Source organism: Nerophis lumbriciformis, linkage group LG22 (genome assembly GCF_033978685.3).
Source record: "Nerophis lumbriciformis linkage group LG22, RoL_Nlum_v2.1, whole genome shotgun sequence".
In the NCBI taxonomy this organism is placed as follows: Eukaryota; Metazoa; Chordata; class Actinopteri; order Syngnathiformes; family Syngnathidae; genus Nerophis; species Nerophis lumbriciformis.
The window spans coordinates 21,945,855-21,964,083 of NC_084569.2; the positions used below are offsets into that span (position 1 = coordinate 21,945,855).

At 40.3% G+C, this 18,229-nt stretch overlaps 2 protein-coding genes across 2 annotated transcripts in view; both read left to right on the forward strand.

The window, feature by feature from the left end:
* Nucleotides 1-6,748, forward strand: part of slc17a7a (solute carrier family 17 member 7a) — a 41,032-nt gene extending 34,284 nt beyond the window's left edge. Inside the window, exons 11-14 of the mRNA XM_061974030.2 lie at nt 3,270-3,380; nt 3,445-3,572; nt 3,634-3,703; nt 3,775-6,748. Coding sequence (XP_061830014.1) covers nt 3,270-3,380; nt 3,445-3,572; nt 3,634-3,703; nt 3,775-4,061 — 596 coding nt within the window. The 3' untranslated portion in view covers nt 4,062-6,748. The remainder of the gene's footprint in view (nt 1-3,269; nt 3,381-3,444; nt 3,573-3,633; nt 3,704-3,774) is intronic.
* A 696-nt stretch (nt 6,749-7,444) lies between these two features.
* On the forward strand, nt 7,445-18,229 carry LOC133615443 (GTPase KRas). The gene is made up of 5 exons (XM_061974029.2): nt 7,445-7,760; nt 8,124-8,243; nt 11,496-11,674; nt 16,524-16,683; nt 17,795-18,229. The coding sequence occupies exons 2-5, from the start codon at nt 8,133-8,135 to the stop codon at nt 17,906-17,908; spliced, it is 564 nt and encodes a 187-aa protein (XP_061830013.1). The 5' UTR covers nt 7,445-7,760; nt 8,124-8,132; the 3' UTR covers nt 17,909-18,229.

Here is an 18,229-nt window from a genome sequence, read left to right on the forward strand (position 1 = left end):
TGTGAATTAAATTATGTATATATATATATATATATATATATATATATATTTATAGCACATTTCTCTAGAGCAGTGGTCCCCAACCACCGGTCCGTGGATCGATTGGTACCGGGCCGCACAAGAAAAGAAAAAAAATTATATAAAAAAATATATATATATATATTTTTTATTTTTATTAAATCAACATAAAAAACACAAGATACACTTACAATTAGTGCACCAACCCAAAAAACCTCCCTCCCTCATTCACACTCATTCGCACAAAAGGGTTGTTTTTTTCCGTTATTAATATTTATGGTTCCTACATTATATATCAATATAGATCAATACAGTCTGCAGGGATACAGTCCGTAAGCACACATGATTGTATTTTTTTATGACAAAAAAAAACCAAATTGACATTTTAAATGGTGTATTAAATGATACAATTTAATCGGCTCATTTGAAAATACCTTTTAAGAAGAAAACTATCTTTTACATTAAAACATATTGTATAAAAACAATACAATAAAATGTAGAACTAACAACTTCAGTCGTTTTATGAAGTAATGTAATAATAATGTACAGTATTTACTTTGGCGAGTGGACTTCTACAGTATCTCCCTCCAACTGCATCTCCGTCAAACACACCATCGGCAGCTTTTCCTTATTTTCATGGATAAATGTGCACGACTTAGATATTTTCAAGATTATTGACTGGCGTTAGAATCATTCTGCTTAAGAATGGTGAAGACGAGCAGCAATACGCTCCAACTGCTTGGCTAAGTTAACGATACGCTCAATCGTGTTTTTGATTAATTATTTCTTTAGTTCAATAAATATCATCCACTTATTCTCAGCATTGTCAATCACACTCACTTTCTTCCTTGCCATGGTTTGATAAACAAAGTGTGAATTTCTAGCCATAGGCCGATGCTAGCGTGTAAGACCAAATGTTTTGGGGCGGATCTTATGAGGTTCACTGTGACATTTGCTACACCAACTAATGACGAGGATGCTTGTAACTCAAATTTTTTCTTGCAACTTAAAGCATAAAAGCCAAGAGACAGCTCTTATCTCAAAACACTGTTAAGTTGAGGTACAGTACCACTGTATCTGAAAAAGCAGATTTTCAGAAAAATATACAGTGTTTCTGCTTACCCCAGACTGTGTAATTGCTCGGTGATTACATTAGATTTTACTTAAATTCAATATAAAAATCACAGTTTTTTTTTTATTTTCTCAAGCTGCTATGTCTGAGACTACAAAACTCCCTGATTATGTGCCTAGAAGTATTTCCAACAGCACATCATGACAGAATAGATCAGAGATAGTTTGTAGTTTCTCCCCCCGCTCATGTTTTAATTTGTGCTGTCAAATGATTAATTTTTAAAAATCAGATTAATCATGCCCTTCCATTTGGATACATTATGATGAATAATGATTGCATGATTTAAATAAACTTTAAAAAAGACCCTAAAATTTGGACAAAAATGCAATTTTATTGTTAGAATGTCATATAGGAACATTTTTTAAATGTTTTACTTGAATACATGTCATTTATTTGCTCAAAACTTGCTAACAATTTTATTTAAAGTCCCATCTGGTTTTATTTTAAAGTGAAGTTTACCAGCGAGTACACCAGTCTGAGTCTCCACACTCATCTTTGCACTGACATATTAGGCTTAAGCTACCTTAGAAAGGGGATTCATGGGGCCCCATTTGTCGCGGTGTACCTGACACATGATACGGGATGAATTTGGGGTGTGCACTCTCCACTTTAGCTGCCAGATGACAGTTGAGTGTTGAAGATCTGTGTTTTGTGATAATTCCAACTTTGACCACAGAGTCAGTTGCTATGTAGAGTGGCGCTTTCCATCATTTTCAGTAGACTGGGTTGTAAATAATTAACTCCCCTCTTCTTCTCACGCGAAATACACCCAGGAATGGGGCCATATGAATGCCTCCCCTACTGTATGTATTATTTTTTTAATCGAGTAACCTATAGATTAATCGAGGAATCGGCCAAAACACAATTATAACCTCAAGGCGTATTTTAGGGAAAATAGCTCAAATAAACAATGACTTTTCTGCAGGCATAACGTTCATTCTTTTTTCATCTACATTGAAAATGCTCTTTAACTTGTGTGCATTAATAATGTTTACATATAATTAATGAATGTGGAAAAAATGCTAAATTTTAACAAATGTTCTGTCTACTCATATTTGGATTTCTTGCCATAGTTCCCTTGTTATAACCTCAAGGCGTATTTTAGGGAAAATAGCTCAAATAAACAATGACTTTTCTGCAGGCATAACGTTCATTCTTTTTTCATCTACATTGAAAATGCTCTTTAACTTGTGTGCATTAATAATGTTTACATATAATTAATGAATGTGGAAAAAATGCTAAATTTTAACAAATGTTCTGTCTACTCATATTTGGATTTCTTGCCATAGTTCCCTTGTTTAAATACAGCGATTAATCTTTATAAAAACAGTTGGCATCATAAATTAACTAATATATTTATATTAGTGGATTTTTTTGTATATATATTCTTTACATTTCTATGCTGGATTTTGTCTGTATTATTTTGTTATTTTATGTAATTATTTTTTGTCTCATAACAATTTAAGAATAAATTAATTTGCCACACAGATCACGGTCCAACACACCAACGCTCTCTTGTGCGCTCTATTGCAAAGGCCCTGCGGAAACTACGTCCGTGTATTTAAAGTTCCGGGCACTCCATGCGGATCGGATTTTTTTTAATCATTTATCATTAAACAAATAATCGTTTAATCATTGCAACCCTTCTAACGTATGCATTGACCTGATCACTGACTGTACAACAACCAGTGCCGCCTTTCAGATATCCTACCGCGGTTAAAGTAAAGGAGCTTGTGCGGTTAAAATAAATTGCTAGAATAATCTGTACATCCAGTAGAAAGGGGATTCACGGTGTACCTGACACATGAAGCGTGACAAATTTGGGTCGTGTACCATCCAGTCTAGCCGCCAGATGGCAGTAAATTTTAAAATGTGTTTTGTGGCAACTCCAAATCCGACCACAGAGTCAGTTGCTTTTCATGATTTCCAGCAGACTGCATTACAAAATGATTGATCCTCCCTCTTCCTCTCACGCGAGATGCACCCAGGAATGGGGCCATATGAATCCCTTTCCTACTGTACATGATTAATGCAATGTTTTTGGTGATTAATCTCATGTGTTAACTTTGTTATTTTTGACAGCCCTAACTTTAATGTTTGTAATCCGGCGTGTTTTCAGGGTTTGGGATGGAGGCCACCCTCCTGTTGGTGGTGGGATATTCGCACACTAAAGGCGTCGCCATCTCCTTCCTGGTCCTCGCCGTCGGCTTCAGCGGCTTCGCTATCTCAGGTACAAGATGGACATCAAATCTTCAATGGGAGTGTTTTTCACACTTTGCTCGGTGCACACGCAGGTTTTAATGTCAACCACCTGGACATCGCCCCTCGTTACGCCAGCATACTGATGGGCATCTCAAACGGGGTGGGGACATTGTCAGGAATGGTGTGTCCTCTCATCGTGGGCGCCATGACTAAACATAAGGTAAGAAAAAAGGCATGTGTCAGTCAAAATGTTAAGATTCTAATTTCCGCCATTCCTGCAGACACGCGATGAGTGGCAGTACGTCTTCCTTATAGCGTCCTTGGTTCATTATGGAGGAGTCATTTTCTACGGTAAGACTTGAAATGTGACTCTTCTGTTGGAAGAAGACGTCTTTGAAGACCTTCTCTCTCTTTCTTGCTAGGACTCTTTGCATCGGGGGAAAAGCAGGTATGGGCCGACATCGAGGACACCAGCGAAGAGAAGTGCGGCATCATCGACGAAGACGAGCTGGCCAACGAGACGGAGGACCTCTACCGTGGCGGCGGTGGCCAGTACGGCGCCATGAGCCAACAGGCGGTCGGTACAAACGGCGGCGGAGGAGGCGGCCCTGGATGGGTTTCGGACTGGGATAAGTCGGAGGAGTACGTGCAGCCGCCTGGGTACAACTCATACACGAGCAGGGGCGTCGAGGAGAAGAAGCTGACGTAGGAAAAAAAACTGATGCAACAAATATTAATCAAGGAGGGAGGTTGTAAGTCACTGCAAAACAGGAAGAACTTGCTGTGTGCGTTTGCACAATGACAAAAGTATAATTTTTCTGTGTGCGTGTGTGTTTGTGTGTGTGTGGGTGTGGCTACATTTGTGTACGTCAGTGCTAAACAAAATACATCAACACGTACACTATTTATTTGCTCATCTCATCGCCCACGCCTCCTTTTTGGACCTTGGCTCGCTGTGATTGGTCCATTTTCATGACATCACAGAAGAGGAAGTACAGCAACACCTTTCTCTTACACTGTTCCCATTGTGTTGTATTTCATATTGTAACATGTTTTTATTTTTATTGTTAGGGAATCTACTTAAATCACGGGTGTCCAAACATTTTCTGCAAAGGGCCATTTCGTTATTTTTCATTTGCAAAGCCACTACGATATCGGGATTTTTTCAAGCAGTATTTTTTAACCATAACCACCGTTAATGGGCCGCCAAAAAATATCTGTTTCTCAGGTGTGGTTTGTATGGGCCACAGCTTTCCTCAGTTGTAGTACACTTTTCCACCACCTGTGATAGTAATGATAATCGCAAACAAATAGAAGAAGTCTGGAGCTAAAGTGAGAGAAGCTTCTTAAGCGCAATATTCATGATAACGTGGTGAATTTTATTGATAGTTCAGTTAAGAAACATAATAATTTAGTTTATTAACATAATTGAAAGTAAATGTATTTTTCGGCAGTTATTTATGAGTCCCTTCTTTTGCAGTATTTTAGGTTAGTACTTAATTTTCTAATCAGCCTGACCTCAGCCTAAGGTTTAGTAATACTCTTTGTGATTAATACATGGTTTCATATCATTTGACAAGGTTGCAAACTGTAAGTAGGTTAGATATAATTATTGAATACCATTAAAATCTAGAGTAAGATTACTAATTCAATGTTAATTTTTGAGTTTTCCACTCTGCAGTGGAAAAGTTGGACCCCGAGGTTAAGAACACCTCTACTAAAGAAGAAAGGAAAAAGCTGCATTTGGGTTTTTTGTTTTTATTAGGGGTGTTTGATAATTCAATATCCAATAACGTTTAAAAAAATAAATAGTTAAAAAAAAAAAAAATTGTAAATGTTCAAATGAGGGCAGATTACCCATACTGTGGTGCAGGTGGGTTAGGGTGCGCTTGTATTGTAAACTTCCCCTGAGCTCATAGTAAACAAACGTAACGTCGATCGTATGAGACTTTGTCGCGGTTTCTGAGGAAGAAGACATTTCGAGTGTTATTTGCACCAAATGAAAAATGTTTGCTAGCGTAAAAAGACGCCTGCTGCTAAAAAGAAGCTGTCCCAAAGATAGGTGCGAACAAAGTACAGTCTAAATAAAATAAAATAAAAATAAGTTCAGTGTCGGCCTTGAGAAGCAAGTTTTTAGCGTCAACATTTCAGCTTTTTCTCACTACTTTACACCTATTTGTTCTTTTATCCCACTTTTTATGTTTTTTGTATACTCTTTTTAGAATGTGTGGCGGCCTGCTAAATTTTTTTGCTGCACTTTGGACACCCCTGATTTTAATGCAAAAATGTTACGATAAACAATCATCAAGGGGTAAAAAAGGTGCTTATTTGTTGCACTATGACAGGCCTCATTTCATGTGCATATTTGACACATGCTGGAGCTTTAGCACAAACATGTCTACATGACGCTCACCCGAGTCTGACCTAACTGGGTCATACCCATCTAGGTTCATGGGTCACAAGGCACGTATCCCGACTAAATCATCCGACACTCGGGCCGGGATGTCAGGTAAAGGATGGTCAAAACACGGTGTGTGTTTTTCCTTTTTCTGTCCTCACTGCTTTGTTTTCCTCCATCAAAGCAGTTCTTTCTAGTACCCAAACAAAGGGAGGGGGGACATTCGAATTCAGTGTGTGAGGTTGTCTATGTGTGTGTGATAGTGACTGTGCTGTTGTGTCGGTTGGGTACAGGTGCTGAAACCTTGTGCAGTGAGCATGTTGTAATGAGCACAGCAGTGCACCCCCACCTCCTTCCCTGTACTCTTTAACACAAGGTGGTCTCACTCAAATGCACCATGCGTGCAGGGAGAGTGGCGGCACACTGTATTTGGCACACTTAATGAAACATTTTTTTTTTCTTCTTTTTTTTTTAAAGTGTGGGTTTTTTTGTATACCCCCTTTAAAGCAGTGATGCATTGGCAGCTGGGTAATAGAGTCGAGGGGAGCTCTGTGCACCAGCACATAGACAGAGCCAAGAGACTCAAGACAGGAAGGATACAAAAACACTGCATGCACTCACAAGTCGCAATAATGCACAGGCATCGCTTCAAAGTTAAAGGTGATTTGATCTCATTCTCTGGGGAGCAAAATACACTGCAGGAATGTTTTTTTTTTAAGTATTTATTTATTAAATTTTTTAAGTTAAATATTATAACAATATGAATGATAATTCTGTGAAAACTTTTCAGTTGTCAATGTTGTATTTGTGTATTTTTAATGGACTTTCTTTTTTGACTCATAGTTTATTCCATTGCCGTCTTCCTTGCTCCTAATGAGATGTGTTAAAACTTAATGGGAAATTGGTGAAAATATTTTAAGATTGAAAAAAAAAATGTGTACAAAGGATGTAAATGTGAAATATCCTGGTGTATAATAAAATTTAGGCAGCAATTTAAAGCGTGTCGCTGTTGATTTCAGTCGTACATTTTCTTTCACTTTTTCTTTATTTTCATTTTCTTTCACTTTCTTTATTTTTATTTTTTGTAATCGGTTTCCTGTCATTCTGTCTCTTTTTCTCAGGACAGATGGACACGGGATTATCTCTGTGATTTTAGGCAAAGATTAGATAGGAGAGCAGATGCACTCAGTGGGAGAGTGTGGCAGCAACATGAACGTCACAATGTCAGGATAGTGGATCCGCGTGTGTGTGTGTGTGTGTGTGTGTGTGTGTGTGTGTGTGTGTGTGTGTGTGTGTGTGTGTGTGTGTGTGTGTGTGTGTGTGTTCCGTAACTTCCGTTATCCATCTGCATGGATGCTGCGTGTTCTGCACTGTGACCACTAGAGGGTAGTAAACGACCAACAAAAATGGGTAAAACGGTTTTGTTCGACCAGCATTTTAATGACAACTTCAATCTGGAGTACATTTTCTTGTTAAAACCTCTAGTTCATAGTCATTTATCTCAAACAGTGTATGCTAGTGCTGTCAACGCTCAGTATTTCAAGTGTCGAGAAGTTACCCTGAGACCACGCCTAACTATCGTCATTCAAATGTATGATTGGACAGTTCATTCAAAAGTAGGCGGGATTAAAAATCAAATCTCTACAGCGATTAGTCCACTCTGACGTCAGTTTCAAAGCCCTCGTTTGATTGGTGGTTTGCCGAGGGGGGATTAATGTAATGATTTGGACTGCTTGAACCGCAATGGAGGTTTAATGAGGATCTCTATGAATTGCGGTGTTTATTTGTTAACAACTTTTACGTCGTCAACTACTTGTGCTCTTTATATTCGTCGACGTTTTGACATTCAGCTGTAGCCCGGAAAAAGGCTTGGGGGCTTCTTTTAAAGTGTTTCTTCGTGTGTGTTTGAGGAAGGAAATAGTCTGAAGCTAAAGCTATGTAGCTAGCAAATCTCATACATTGGCTATAGTGACCTGTCAACTTGTACCCTCTTATCAGTCATTTACTAAGGTAAGAGTTTTGAATGTTTTTTTTATTTTGTTTTGTTTTTTGACATAATATGGACTTTAGTCCATATTACCATTAATTGATTTACGTGGACCCCGACTTGACAAGTTGAAAAACTTATTCGGGTGTTACCATTTAGTGGTCAATTGTACGGAATATGTACTGAACTGTGCAATCTACTAATAAAAGTTTAAATCAATAAAAAAAAGTGCAAGTCATTAACGACAGTAGTGACGTAATTGTGTTAAAAGTTAAATCTGGGTCGCCATGTCGACGGTGGATAAGATCAGATGCTATCAGCTTCACCTGCGTGTCAACCTCGTATTTTTTTTTTTTTTGCTGACATGTTTGTTGTTTTGCTGGCAGTTTGCAGGCATGACCGAGTACAAGCTTGTGGTGGTCGGTGCAGGAGGCGTTGGCAAGAGTGCGCTCACCATCCAGCTCATCCAGAATCACTTTGTGGATGAATATGATCCCACCATTGAGGTGCGAAGGACCTTTAATGTAATCGTGTCATGTCTTTCAATTTTCTCTCTCCATGGTGTCTGTTTTACTTTTGGTGTAATGTAAACTCCACTTTTTGGGAATTTTGCTCCTCATCCTTAATATTCAAACGTCTTCCCCTTTTCTGTGCCCTGTACATTTTAAGGAGAAATAAGAGGTAATGGGAATAAAATCTATTCCACCTATAAAGCCCTCTAAAAATCATTCAACAAAGCTTTAAACAAATGCTGTATTTACAGTATAGGCCAAAAGTTTGGACACACTTTCTCATTCACAACACACCCCATTGATAAAGCAAGAAATTCCACTAATCAACCCTGATAAGGCACACCTGTGAAGTGAACACTATCTCTTGAAGCTCATCGAGAGAATGCCAAGAGTGTGCAAAGCAGTAATCAGAGCAAAGGGTGGCTATTTTGAAGAATCTATCATGTTTTCAGTTATTTCACATTTTTTTGTTAAGTACATAACTCCACGTGTGTTCATTCATAGTTTTGATGCCTTCATTCATAGTCATGAACATAAAGAAAACACATTTAATGAGGAGAAGGTGTGTCCAAACTTTTGTCCTGTACTGTACATACAGCATGTGTTTAAAGCTTTGTTGAATGGTTTTTAGAGGGCTTTATAGGTGGAATAGATTGTATTACCATTACCTGCATCTCTTACCTCTTACTTATCTTTAAAATTTACAAGGCACAGAAAAGGGGAAGACGTTTGAACATTAAGGATTGGAGCTGATGGGCAAAATTCCATAAAAAGTGGAGTTTACTTAGAATATGTTCCCCATACTAAAGTGTTACCCACATTGAGTGAGAAGGTGTGTCCAAACTTTTGGCCTATACTGTAAGTATGTATTGTAGTAACCAGCAATTCACAATTACATGTAGTATTTACAATATTTTGCTCATATGAGGCAATACCAAAACTTCTCCTTTTGGCACCATTGATTTCATAGTGCCCACAGCAAAGGAAGTGTTGGTTGCTATGTATGTACTAAACGTGTTCAACAAGAACATAAAACAGTGACTTGCAATGTCGTCTCCTACTATGATGCCGACTGACTGATGAGATGGTTGTATCTTTCTGGAGATTATAAATTCAGAATAATTCTTAATAATGCTTTAATCATGCCATGTCTTTCACTTTTCTCTCCTTTGTGGGTTACATGGTGTCTGTTTTACTTTTGGTCTAATGTAAACTCCACTTTTTATGGAATTTTGCCCATCAGCTTCAATCGTTAATGTTCAAACGTCTTCCCCTTTTTCTGTGCCTTGTAAATTATAAAGAGAAATAAGAGTTAAATGATGCAGGTAATGGGAATACAATCTATTACACCTATAAAGCCCTCTAAAAAACATTCAAAAAAGCTTTAAACACATGCTGTATGTACAGCACAGGACAAAAGTTTGGACACACCTTCTCCTCATTCAATGCGTTTTCTTTATGTTCATGACTATTTACATTGTAGATTGTCATTGAAGGCATCAAAACTATGAATGAACACATGTGGAGTTATGTACCTAACAGAAAAAGGTGAACATATTTTATATTCTATTTTCTTCAAAATAGCCACCCTTTGCTCTGGTTACTGCTTTGCACACTCTTGGCATTCTCTCGATGAGCTTCAAGAGGGAGTCACCTGAAATGGTTTTCACTTCACAACTGTGTCTTATCAGGGTTGATTAGTGGAATTTCTTGCTTTATCAATGGTGTTGGGACCATCAGTTGTGTTGTGAATGAGAAGGTGTGTCCAAACGTTTGGCCTGTACTGTATGTAAGGTAGTAACACGCACATTCATCCTAACATGTAGTATTTACACTATTTGTGTCATTTTAAGCATTACTGTAACTTATTTCCTGGGTGCACTGGTTTGACAGAGCACCTGGCAACAAACGTTGCGTTCGCCAGTAACGAGGAAAGCACTTTCTGTGTTTGCTACCACTAATGGCAGACTTTGTGAGAGCCTTGGAGTGTTATCATGTAGCACTAACTTTTCAAATAATGGTTCCAACCCTATTGATAAAGCAAGAAATTTCACTAATCAACCCTGATAAGGCACACCTGTGAAGTAAAAACCATTTCAGGTGACTATCTCTTGAAGCTTGTCGAGAGAATGCCCAAGAGTGTGCAAAGCCGTAATCAGAGCAAAGGGTGGCTGTTTTGAAGAAACTAGAATATAAAATATGTTTTCAGTTATTTCACCTTTTTTGTTAAGTACTTAACTCCACATTTGTTAATCTAGTGACAATGTAAATAGTCATGAAAACACATTGAATGAGAAGGTTTGTCCAAACTTTTGGCCTGTACTGTAAGTATGTATTGTAGTCACCAGCAATTCACAATTACATGAAATATTTACAATGTTTAGCTAATTTGAGACATTACCAAAACTTCTCCTTTTGGCACTATTGATTTCATAGTGCCCGTAGCAAAGGAAGTGTTGGTTGCTATGTATGTACTAAACGTTTTCAACAAGAACATAAAACGGTGACTTGCTATGTCGTCTCCTACTTGGATGACGACCGACGGATGGGATGCTTGTATCTTTCTGGAGATGCTAAATTCAAAATAATCCTCACTACTCAGATAAAAAGTCTTTCTTGCGATGTTGTGGTGGTTCTATGCTGCATTCTATTTGTTAAAAAACATGTAGTATCAAGTTAGTAGAGTGTTGGCTTTTAATGGGAAACTGCACTTTTCCCCTTTTAAAGTTGTAACTGAATATACATTTTAAACATAAAATGTGTCAAAAACGTAATCAATAAGGACTCTGGTGGTGATACAAAAGAATAATAGGACTGACAAATATCCATCAAGCACTTTTATGCACGCAATCAAGCCCGGTTAAAACAAAAAGAAGAAAATGCTTCCTCGTCCTCCTTTTCAAACAACCCCTAAGAGATATGTAAATTTTATGGTGTACCACTTTACATGTTAGAAATAAACCTAAACCAAATTAATGTGATGGTTCCTGAATGGCAGCCAGCAAGGCTCACTGGCGACAAAGAGTGTCATGTCATCTTTTTTAGCAGTGTATTGTGTCAACAATATGTATTTTATTGCCTTTACTCTCTGACAGTTATCTCTGTCATGGCTTTAAGATGTCCAACTAGTTAATTGACAAACATTTCAACTGGTTGCGCCACAAAGCGTTCACTAAGGTACAGAATTGCAGTGTGCGTGTTTGCTAAAGTGCTAACTGCTCCCATGCTGTCCTGTGCCGCTCGCAGGACTCCTACAGGAAGCAGGTGGTGATCGACGGAGAGACGTGTCTGTTGGACATCCTGGACACTGCGGGTCAGGAGGAGTACAGCGCCATGAGGGACCAATACATGAGGACAGGGGAGGGCTTCCTCTGCGTGTACGCCATCAACAACACCAAGTCCTTTGAGGATGTTCACCTCTACAGGTACCTGCTATGGCTGTATAAGAGGGAGAGTTGAAAGTGTCAAAATAAAAGCCCTGCAGCATGTGCACACTTGACGTCAGCGACATGAACGCTAACGTGCTAAAAGAACAATGATTGTTTGAAAGTTCCTCTTGCTCAGAACTCTATTTGAACTTGTTTGATGGTGTTGTTTTTGGAAACATACTGTAGGTCTAAACCAAAGACACAAAAATAGAACAAAACCCTCTTATGTTTGTCTTTATTCCTGTGATTCTGAAATGACACTAATACAAAGTGTCTGAACTGACATGCGTGGGTTTAGATTTGATTTCCTTTGGGTTATATTTGTACTAACTGGAAATTGCGTAAAGGAAGCTGAGGGATGCTTTTAAGTGTACGTACAGTAGTGCATGTATTGTGACCACATCCATTAAATGTTATCTAAAGTCACTGATTTATGCACACTAGTAGTGGTTTACTATGGCAACACCTAATAGGATAGTAATGGGTGCAATAATCAATTGATAGGAATTATTTGGAATCAATTGATTAGTCCTGTCTTGAAGCAATTGTGGCAAAATGAAGTGCACTATTTGGCTGCAACCAGCAGAGGTGCTGTCGATTCAGGAGCCTCAGCGCCATGTAGAAAGAGAGTCTGGCCAACTAAACAACAGGTGCCATGATTGCAACCGATGACGTGTGCGGCTGTGCACGGATGCATGCATTGCAGTCGTTCTGACATTAGTTTTCCTAACAAACTAAACCATACGTCTAAAATAGTTCTAAACAGACTCCAGCTCATACATTTACAATAAAACATGCTTTTATTTTGTAAAAGTATAATTTTGCGCTTTATACATTAATGCAGAGGCGGCGGACAGGTACCGACAGGCCAAGCAAAGTGCGGCCTCAGCGGTCGCAGAGGCAAAAACTCGGACTTGGGAGGAGTTTGGGGAAGCCATTAAAAACGACTTCTGGACGGCTTCGAAGCGATTCTGGACCACCATCCGCCGCCTCAGGGGGGGAAGCAGTGCACTGTCAACACCGTGGATGGTGAGGATGGTGTGCTGCTGACCTCTACTGCGGCTGTTGTGGATCGGTGGAGGGAGTACTTCGAAGACCTCCTTAATCCCACCAACACGTCTTCCTATGAGGAAGCAGTGCCTGGGGAATCTGTGGTGGGCTCTCCTATTTCTGGGGCTGAGGTTGCTGAGGTAGTTAAACTCCTCGGTGGCAAGGCCCCGGGGGTGGATGAGATCCGCCCGGAATTACTTAAGGCTCTGGATGCTGCGGGGCTGTCTTGGTTGACAAGACTCTGCAACATTGCGTGGACATCGGGGGCGGTACCTCTGGATTGGCAGACCGGGGTGGTGGTTCCTCTTTTTAAGAAGGGGAACTATCGTTCCAACTATCGTGGGATCACACTCCTCGGCCTTCCCAGTAAGGTCTATTCAGGTGTACCGGAGAGGAGGCTACGCCGGATAGTCGAACCTCGGATCCAGGAGGAACAGTGTGGTTTTCGTCCTGGTCGTGGAACGGTAGACCAGCTCTATATTCTCGGCAGGGTCCTTGAGGGTGCATGGGAGTTTGCCCAACTGGTCTATATGTGCTTTGTGGACTTGGAGAAGGCATTCGACCGTGTACCCCGGGAAGTCCTGTGGGGAGTGCTCAGAGAGTATGGGGTATCGGACTGTCTGATTGTGGCGGTCCGCTCCCTGTACGATCAGTGTCAGAGCTTGGTCCGCATTGCCGGCAGTAAGTCGGACCCGTTTCCAGTGAGGGTTGGACTCCGCCAAGGCTGCCCTTTGTCACCGATTCTGTTCATAACTTTTATGGACAGAATTTCTAGGCGCAGTCAGTTGAGGGGATCCGGTTTGGTGGCTGCAGGATTAGGTCTCTGCTTTTTGCAGATGATGTGGTCCTGATGACTTCAACTGGCCAGGATCTTCAGCTCTCACTGGATCGGTTTGCAGCCGAGTGTGAAGCGACTGGGATGGGAATCAGCACCTCCAAGTCCGAGTCCATGGTTCTCGCCCGGGAAAGGTTGGAGTGCCATCTCCAGGTTGGGGAGGAGATCTTGCCCCAAGCGGAGGAGTTCAAGTACCTAGGAGTCTTGTTCACGAGTGAGGGAAGAGTGGATCGTGAGATCGACAGGCATCTTCAGTAATGCGGACGCTGTATCGATCCGTTGTGGTGAAGAAGGAGCTGAGCCGGAAGGCAAAGCTCTCAATTTACCGGTCGATCTACGTTCCCATCCTCACCTATGGTCATGAGCTTTGGGTTATGACCGAAAGGACAAGACCACGGGTACAAGCGGCCGAAATGAGTTTCCTCCGCCGGGTGGCGGGTCTCTCCCTTAGAGATAGGGTGAGAAGCTCTGTCATCCGGGAGGAGCTCAGAGTAAAGCCGCTGCTCCTCCACATTGAGAGGAGCCAAATGAGGTGGTTCGGGCATCTGGTCAGGATGCCACCTGAACGCCTCCCTAGGGAGGTGTTTAGGGCACGTCCGACCGGCAGGAGGCCACGGGGAAGACTCAGGACACGTTGGGAAGACTATGTCTCCCGGCTGGCCTGGGAACGCCTCAGGATCCCCCGGGAGGAGCTGGACGAAGTGGCTGAGGGGAGGGGAGTCTGGGCTTCTCTGCTTAGGCTGCTGCCCCCCCGGCCCGACCTTGGATAAGCGGAGGAAAATGGATGGATGGATGGATGGATGGATGGATAGATACATTAATGCAGTGTTTTGTGACCAGCAGGCCATCTAACACGCACCCGACGGTGCAATAAAAGTAAAAAAAATACACAGAACGGCCGAAAAACAACAACTTATTACCCTCATTTTGCCAAAATCTTTTATTAGTTTTGGACCAACAATCACTTAAAAATTATGACTTTTGTGTGAAGTATGTTAACTTGGTGTCTGCCTCCAATGTATTTGTAATCACTGTACGTATCACTCATTATTTATTATTCTAACTCATCTTTCTTTTTTGTAATATGCTATGTGATTAAGAGTACTTTTGTTTTTATTTTCTCATATTTCAGTTTAATAATTCAGATATGGTAGCGAGCAGTATAGAATATGTAGTGATTTTTGGTCCAGAACATATTGTGCTTTATTCTTTATTGATGTATTTCTTGCCACTTGTTTTATATTTTGTATATGAAATCCCCAGGTCATTTTCTCATCTATTATTACACTCATAATGTGGTTTATTTTACTCCTTTAATCTCCGTCCATTTGTATTTGTGGCATTTTTACATGTCGAAAAACTAACGAGGAAGAGCCGCAAACACAGCATCAGCTCAAAGTTAGTAGCAGTAATGGCGCCCTGTAGTCACATGGCCAACTCTCTCTATACACGACTCTGAGGAGCCTCTCCCACACTGCTGGTGAGTGGTTACAGAAGGTGACAAAGGTATTTATCTGTGCATTTCACACAAAGCCCACCCAATCGATTTGTATTTTGTTGATTTGATGATTTTTAATGAGTAAAATACGCAGACATGTTTTCACAAGACTGCTCCATGAGCGAGTGATGCACCTATTGGTGTTGCTGCTCACACTGCGGGTAATGTGGCTTGTGTGAGTGTGTGGAGAAAGATGGCTCAAAGAAAAACGATAAGGTGGAAAGAGAGCAAAGGGTCCAAAAAAGACAGACATTGTGTTGAAATGTTTTCACTGTCAAACAGAGCTAATATTTCACAATATCACTACACCAGTGATACAACATTACCAAAAATCAACCTACATATTTAAGAGCAGCAAACAGAAGAAAAAGTATATTTTGGCAGCTAACGCCATTTTATGTTTGACTTGCATAACGAATGTTTTATTCAAACACATTTGAGGACATCTTCAGTTTCTATGCTAATGCTAACAAGTTCTTAGTCCGAAACCAAACACCGCTCCTCCAATTACCGGTAATACATTTTTTAAAGTTGTATGTGTTAAATTGTTAAACACATTGTCACTACATTTATCAGTCTTTTTGTTGAGTTTGGTTCTTTATTTCTTACCTGGTTTTAGGCTACACAGGTTGTTTTGTACTTGTTTTTCCAACATAAAATATCGTGATGCTCCTGTGGCAAAAGTGCAATTTCAATGTTATGTGCATTAATAAGAAGAAATAATGAAGGTCGTTAGAAAAATCCTTTTTTCAACTATTTTCCCTAAAAGATGCATTGACGTGTGACAATGTGTTTTATTCGATTATTCTGACAAATGACTCAATAATAATAATAATAACTGGGATTTATATAGCGCTTTTCTAAGTACCCAAAGTCGCTTTACATGTAGAACCCATCATTCATTCACACCTGGTGGTGGTAAGCTACTTTCATAGCCACAGCTGCCCTGGGGTAGACTGACTGAAGCGTGGCTGCAATTTTGCGCCAACGGCCCCTCCGACCACCACCTATCATTCAATTCACCGGTGTGAGTGGCACCGGGGGCAAAGGGTGAAGTGTCCCGTCCAAGGACACAACAACAGCGATTTTTGGATGGTAAGAGGCGGGGAGCGAACCTGCAACCCTCAGGTTTCTGGCACGGTTGCTCTACCCACTACGCCATGATTACTCAATGACTAAAATAATCGATAGCTGCAGTCCTATAAGTGAATGTCCAGAGTCACACTATTGTCCAGGCCTTTGCTTTTCCCTTTCACACAGCCACTGTCATGCCTATGGTACTACTTTAGGACTCGGAATATTCCTGCCGGTTATGTTTAGAGTCAAGTATTGTAAAAAGTTGTGTCTTGTGTGCAACTGGAAAGAGTTCCAAAAGAGGAACAAGTTTGCAGCGACATCCTCACAATACAGCAGTCGTATGTAGGTGGTCTTGATCTCTTGTTGCTTGGTCTTCCTGTTCCCAGAGAGCAGATCAACAGGGTGAAGGACAGCGACAGTGTTCCTATGGTGCTGGTGGGCAACAAGAGTGACCTGAGCTCACGCTCCGTGGAGACGCGACAGGCACAGGAGCTGGCCAGAAGCTACGGCGTGCCCTTTGTGGAGACCTCCGCCAAAACCAGACAGGTAGGTGGCAAAGATGGCTGAGTAGATGTTGTATGTGTCTGGGTAAAATACTCCCATTTGATGGATTATACATCAATGATCTTTTACATGTTGCAATATCGATTCACAGGGCGTAATATCGATTACCCTGCCAACCACTGTAGCTGCAGCAGTGTTACTCACAGACTATGCTAATGATCATAAACATCTGACTGAAACTGGTATTGATTATATTTGTAGCTCAGAGTCTTGTAAGATCAAAAGCTAAAGGACGCACTCGGGAGGTACTTTTGTGTACGTCTTCAATTTCCTACACACAAGTCAATGTCAAGTGCACTAGTAAAACTAAACACAATAACATTTATACATAAAGCATTTCATCCTGTCTGACTGCGCTAACAAAGTAAGAGTCTCAGAATTACAGAATTGCTGTTATTTTGCACTTGAAATAATATTTTCGCGCATTTTGCAGTGATGGAATGTGGCAATACAATTACACTTCCTTTATTTCCAAATTGCACTTTTTGAGACTTCTAGGAAATTCTAAACTGTCCAAGGTTGTTTATTGTGAAGATAAATTTGTGTTTTGTAACAGATTTGAGACATTTTCAATATTAAGTCTAGATCAAATTGAATCGTGATTAATCGGTTCAGAACCTTATGAATGGAAATCGAATCAATTTGGGAACTTGGGCAATATACCAGCCCTAATGTTGACACACATTTACAGTTAGGTGTACAATTATAACACTGTATGTACAACTCTTCTACTTCTGAACCGCTACAGTTCAAAAAGGTCGTCTTGTGTCTGTCTGCTGTTATTAATCTCCAAGATTTGACCCCATGAATCAGATTGACTTGAAATGTCTTGCTGTCCCTTTTAGAGTGTTGAACCAAATCACCTCCAAATTTCAGCGAGATTGGTTAAAAAACATGGCCGCCATCAAGAAAAAGGTTTTTAGCAGCTAATTGTCCATAAGTCAGTGATCATTTCTCTGATTATAAAACTCTGAATATAGCAGTATTACACGAATGCTCGCATGTCTTCCTAATCAATTTTAAAGCAACCCATAGAGGGCGCTACTAATGTCCTTTTACACCAGCGTGACCCGGATTTTTGTGTTTTTGGTAGGGTGTGGAGGAAGCGTTCTACTCGCTAGTACGAGAGATCAGAAGATACAAGGAGACCAATCGCAGTAACAAGAAGAGCAAGAAGAACACTCAGAGACGTTGCATGATACTATAGCAACACACCCACACACACACACACACACACACACACACACACACCTCCCTTATGCCAGGTAGGTACCATCATCTGAAATGTAGTTTTCCATTTAATGCTGTGAACTTTTATTTTCTGAAGCCCAAACTAAACGTTTAGTATGCAGCATTTTTTTTAATTTTAGGTAAAAAACATTTGTTGCTCCAGTAAATAGTGTCGCTGCACTTTGACTGATGACTCATTCAGGGCAAATGGCAACAGGCTGGTGACGTTCATGAGTTTTGTTTTGTTTTTTGCTCTTGATTTTTGGCACAAGTCCATAAAAATAACTTTTTGATTTTA

Bases quoted from the DNA above. Each gene is read 5' to 3' on its own strand.
- LOC133615443 (XM_061974029.2), top strand. From the start codon at position 8,133: ATGACCGAGTACAAGCTTGTGGTGGTCGGTGCAGGAGGCGTTGGCAAG. The intron at 11,675-16,523 runs GTACCTGCTATG...TCCTGTTCCCAG, and splicing joins GAGGATGTTCACCTCTACAG to AGAGCAGATCAACAGGGTGA. The intron at 16,684-17,794 runs GTAGGTGGCAAA...TGTTTTTGGTAG, and splicing joins CCTCCGCCAAAACCAGACAG to GGTGTGGAGGAAGCGTTCTA.